Here is a 5,441-nt window from a genome sequence, read left to right as displayed (position 1 = left end):
TGGACCGCGAATCTCCAGCCTTCGACCATCCCGTCCAATTGTACGTAATACAAGTGAACCTTGTAAAATGAATGACAGAAGGTCAACGTTGAATCTTGTGCTGTCGCTTTATGCGTCGCGGCAGCGAGTGTTTTTAATATTGCAAAGCCAGTTAATGCGTGAGATCAAGCGAATACGTTTGCGGCTTACCTTTTGCGAATTCCACTGTGCTTGCGAGAAAACAGATTAGATTCATTAGTCATATTAATAAGAAGACTGTTAGCAAAGAAGTATATAAATGAAGCAATTAAATTGGAATAAAAATGCTCAAGCTCGTCTTATAAAGATATTTCGGAGTATATTGCGAACCTCGGCTTATTATTCCACTATAATTATTCGGATAAATATGGTTACTTTGTAGTAAGGAAAAAAATAGTGCATTCGAATAGTTTGATCTTAACAATCAGTGTGCTTTGTAAAATCATTAGGTTGAGAGAGGCAATGATTAAACTCATCAGCGACACGATACATTCTTATATACTCGTCCCAATAATTAGGATGAAATAAAAATATATGAATTATTATCTCGATAATCCCGATAATCGAGATTTCATTATATTGATTAAGAGAAAATTTTTAAGGCTTTTATGCTTTGGAGTAAGGCCGTATTAGTAATATTTCAATATTAGTAAAGCGGTTGTTAACATTTGCGTAGAACAAGCAGTTCGAATCTTGAATTTGTTTATTTGTTTGTTATTGAAACGATATAATGGATTCGTAACGGATTAGAATTTTGGTAATTTCAATGAAGACAATCAGGGTCCGATGACTTAAAAGATTTATGCGAGATCGCGGGAGGTTTGATTAGTCGTTGACACAACAAAATTAGCGTATTAAAGCAAATTTAACATTTTGGCAATGGATAAGAGGATTACTGCCAGCCATCGATTAATTACGTGAGCGAATGCGACCTTCTCTCTCCGATTCTGTATAATAGATTGACATTTTGGCTAGACAAGCTAATTGGTAACGTGACGATCGGTCCCATACTTACAAATCGAGGACAATTACGATTAAATTTATCATACACCACGCTCATAGCTTATAAGCGATAGAAATCTTATGTCTACAGTTATGAGTAATAAGGGCGAAATCAAATGCTCCAACGATAATATCACAAGTACCATATGCCAATAAGGATCCTCAAATCTCAAAAGGGCCGCGTTCTCGCGTGCGTTGGCCGCGTTGTCGCGCAGGTATCGGCGCATCTTCCTGCAGAGCGACGCCCTCGGGGCGCAGGCAGCCCTTACGGTGTTGTACCAGTGATGATGAATAAGCTGCCAGGTGAGGCTGCCCTCCAGGAGCCCAGCCGCGAACGCCTGCACGTCGTCCGGGTAGTCTGGCGACGTCTCGATCTCCACGATCGACCAGCTGCGAGTCAAGTTTTACTTCGTTAATTCATCGTCCAATGGGAATTGGACGAGCGAGGGCGAGTTGTATTGCATATAGGGCGATTGTTGGAAATGTTTATGTAAATAACAAACTTTGCGCCACGAGAGGTTAAGCTTTTCGATAAAATGCCGACGTATAAAAGAAACCTAATTACATTATATTTTGTAATATATTGAATTATATAAGGAATTATACTGTAGCAAAGGCCATAAATTATGGTACTTGAAAGGAAGAGTTTTAAAGTCATATGAATCGCAAAATCCGAACGAATTATTACGACTGTGGCCCATCAATTATTTTATCATTATCACTATACTTTAGCTATTATTTTTATTTTAATTTTAATTATCCCATTACTTACCTCAACAGTTACGAGCTTTAAAGTTCTAAACACTTAATTCCTGTATAATATAGTCGCGCGAATGATGCCGAACGAGCTTCAATATCATTATAATTCTAAATCTTAAACTTGCTGGGCAGTTTACGAAAGTTTGCAAGCCCTCTATTCGCACCAAATGAAGCTCACTAGCATCATTCCTACTTTATTCTATAAACTTTATATTCTATAAAATTGTCTCACGCGTTAAATACGCAAAAGTCGCAATTTTTTTTTTTTTTCAGAGAAGCTCGATAATTTGCCCTCGTTGGCGATAAATTTCGGAAAGAGGCGACCGAGCAACCCAAATAATTACCCATTTTCGAGGATGCCGGTCTTGTAGTAGGCGCGCGCCACTCCTAAGGACAACGACGCCAAATCATTGCCCTGGCCCCAAAAGTCAATGCGATATCCGGCCCTGCGCTTCCACCAGACAGTCGCCGAGTACGTGCCATCGTTCTCAATGCTGAAACAGAGAGGTAGAAGGTAACACGAAAGGTATTAAAATGATTGGGAATCCTGGGTAACTGCAATGGCTACAGTGCGACTTTTGCAAAAGTTTCTCCATTATGTCTGCTGATGATGAGGCGGGATCGTCTGGTACGTTTTATAATGTCGATATCGCTGGACGAGTAACGTCCTTCCAGTACTGTGATTATGCACTACTTTAGGTATTTGCAGTAAAGATCGCGCGTAAAATTTATCTCCACTAGATAATCGATAGCCCCCCCTCCCATTCAACTGCCTTATTTATTATATTTTTCATGAAATTAGTTTAATGAAAAGTTGTGTTCCCGTTTTGTTTGCACTTTGGCGATCGTTTCTCTTTTACGCCTGACAATTGGCTTTAATCGACATCATTATTGGTATTTATAATAGAGCTCGGATTATTTCCCTGCGAATCCCTGTCAAGGATATTTGGAAAAGAATATCAAAAATGTTCGGTGCCTGCAACGGTGAAATTAATTCAGAACTATTAGACTTTATAACAAAATAAGCTCAACGATTTATTCAATAACAAAAATAATGGCAAAGCAGCTCTCGATATAAAAGTACAAGACTTTTGTGAAAGAATGGACCAATTGTAGTCGTCATTAAAAATCGAATGAAACGATGAAAGTATATTTTTATGCGAGTCAGCAGCAATTTTAAACGCGCAGCAAACTCTGGTAGCACGTGAATGCTTTTGCAAATCACACTCCCAGAGCAATAAAGTGCAAGAAGTTTAAAAAAAAATTTTTTTTTTAAACCGAGAATTTATATATGCGGGAACATGAAAAGTATGCACTCGTCAATTTTATAATTGTTAATTTTATTAAAATTTATGGTATTAATATATTAAAAAGACGCATATATTAGATCCTTCGTCAATGGGCTCAGTAAACGATAAATCTTTTGTTTCGTAATTCAAGTTATTTTGTTTTACGGATTTATCGTAAACGATTGGGTAATGCATACATTTCTTTATAAGAATAAATCAAATCAATATATGATTACATATAAATAATAAGTATAAAGAAAATTGATATTACTGAACTGGAAGCTTTAATTAGTAAGGATACTTTTGTTGGATAAAGTGAAACGACTATTAAATGTAAACCTATGAAATTGTTTTGAGTAATTTTATTTGAAAATCTAATCGTAGGAATCATAGAAGTTGCTGAAGATAGATAACAAGATAATAATACCGTGAACAATAAATAAATAATGACTCAAAAGCGTTTCAAGCGCAATTGTTTGCATATTTTTTTTCAACCTTATATTAGATTTAGTATGGATTTACTTTCTCTACACTCAAGGCCAAACAAATTTTTAATTATAATTGTAATAGAGTTTATTATAATGTTTCGATTATATTCTAAGTAACTAAAATGTTTAGACTTTTGTTTTAACTCTAAATCTATTAGATATATTAACAGAAACATCTTACCAAACGTTATAAATATTGAAATAAAAAGTAACAAATTAATAAAGGGATTATTAATAGTAGTGCACAAATTGTAAAACTTCTAAATTTATTAATACGAATAACGAATTATCAGAACATATTCATTATGAATTGCTACAGCTTCTTTCCACAAATACTTACATTTTTTTGTTATATTTCTTTTTTTTAATTTTTTAAAAAAAAAAAAAAAAAAAAAAAAAAAAATACTAATAATTTAATTAATAAATAACAAATATTATTATATTTGGACTTATATTATCATTGGCTCCAAATTTACGTAAGCTCTTCTCTTAAGCTTGTAGATCTTTGGATCGACTCACTTTACTCGACAGTCCTGTGATAACAATTTCTCATAACGACATCATGTGCGCGTTATCACTGGACGTCTAAACGTATTTTCTATTTAGTCTGTCACGCAAAAAAAACAGGATTTACAAAGCTAAGATAGAAGTTAGTTCATATTCTCAATGCTAACACCGTTTATTCTCACGTCCGCTGTTAAATAAATAAAACCGTTAATTACCATTTGTTGAATTTACGTATTTTTCGATATTAACGGATCTTTGGTTTTCTCAATATTTTCTACTTTAATTATTGTTGCGGGCATTTTTTTTTTCTATCTGAATTATTAATGGCTTTTAACTAATCGGAATTATTATAACAATACGTATCGCGAACAATCATTACAGAAAGCTTTTTATTCCTAAAATAAAGTCGAGAGTGCAGTCAGCATGTACATTCATTTGTGTAATGCAATATCATTGTACACGAGTTAAGCCAAGTAATATTTCATGTTAATAATTAATAATTCCAATCACCCATTAATAATACAAATTAGCCAATCGGGATTTTCATATACTGTTAATTTGACAAACCATATGACTTAATAACACGCGAATATATACATTTACGTCTATATATAAATATATAGTATCAAAGCAAGGCTTAAAATATTTAAACAATTTAAAAAATAAACAATTTTGATATTTTTATTAAATAATGATACTTGAAATACACAGTCCCTCACTGGGTAATGTATAAGATGCGAGAAGATCGTTCATAATGTTCCACCACCATGTAATGTAATTAATTGGTGTTGGTGACAAATCGTCCAAACCAACGATGTATGGAAACATTAAATTCGTAACAATTTGTCGCCAATTTCTTTAATCGCCCATTTCTTGAAAGAAAAACTTGAAAGAACCGCGTGCGCTGCGCTGTTCCCGAGAGCAACAGTGCCTCGCCCGATAATAATGGATCCTTATGCCCCGACCAATCCACCTGTCATCGGAGAAAAGGGATACGGACCGCCCCGGCACTAAACACGAGTCCATATCAGCTTTCGGTCGTCCAGATAAGAGGATCCCCGATAAAGCTGCATCACCGCCAGTATAGCCATCTGTTTCGGGGCTCCGCGTCGAGGAATCGGTGTCGCTCGCGGGTGGCCGCACGGGTCACCCGACACCTCTGTCACCGCTGTGCCCGTCTCTCCGCCGTCCCCGTACGTTGTGACTTTATTTTTAGCGATCCCCCGTCGGCTGTACCCGCAAGATTCTTTCGCCCGTCGAACTGCGTCGTCTCTCGGTCCCGGGGCGTGAAAGTGGATTTGCAATTGGGAGGTGAAAGGAGAGAATTATATGCACACATTTTCATTGTGATTTTTTTTTTTTTTTTTTTTTTTTAAGG

General features: G+C 35.7%; 1 protein-coding gene across 1 annotated transcript in view; it reads right to left on the bottom strand.

Annotated features, from left to right (window-relative positions):
- Nucleotides 1–5,441, bottom strand: part of lama (phospholipase B domain containing lamina ancestor) — a 21,087-nt gene that overhangs the window by 3,059 nt on the left and 12,587 nt on the right. Inside the window, 4 exon segments of the mRNA XM_011495499.1 lie at nt 1–2; nt 5–59; nt 1,164–1,410; nt 2,124–2,273. The exon segment at nt 1–2 is cut by the window's left edge and continues 182 nt beyond it. Coding sequence (XP_011493801.1) covers nt 1–2; nt 5–59; nt 1,164–1,410; nt 2,124–2,273 — 454 coding nt within the window.

This window comes from Ceratosolen solmsi, unplaced genomic scaffold (genome assembly GCF_000503995.2).
Source record: "Ceratosolen solmsi marchali unplaced genomic scaffold, CerSol_1.0 scaffold1, whole genome shotgun sequence".
Taxonomy (NCBI): Eukaryota; Metazoa; Arthropoda; class Insecta; order Hymenoptera; family Agaonidae; genus Ceratosolen; species Ceratosolen solmsi.
The sequence above is the reverse complement of the archived record's forward strand: the minus strand, read 5'-3'. Positions and strand labels throughout refer to the sequence as shown.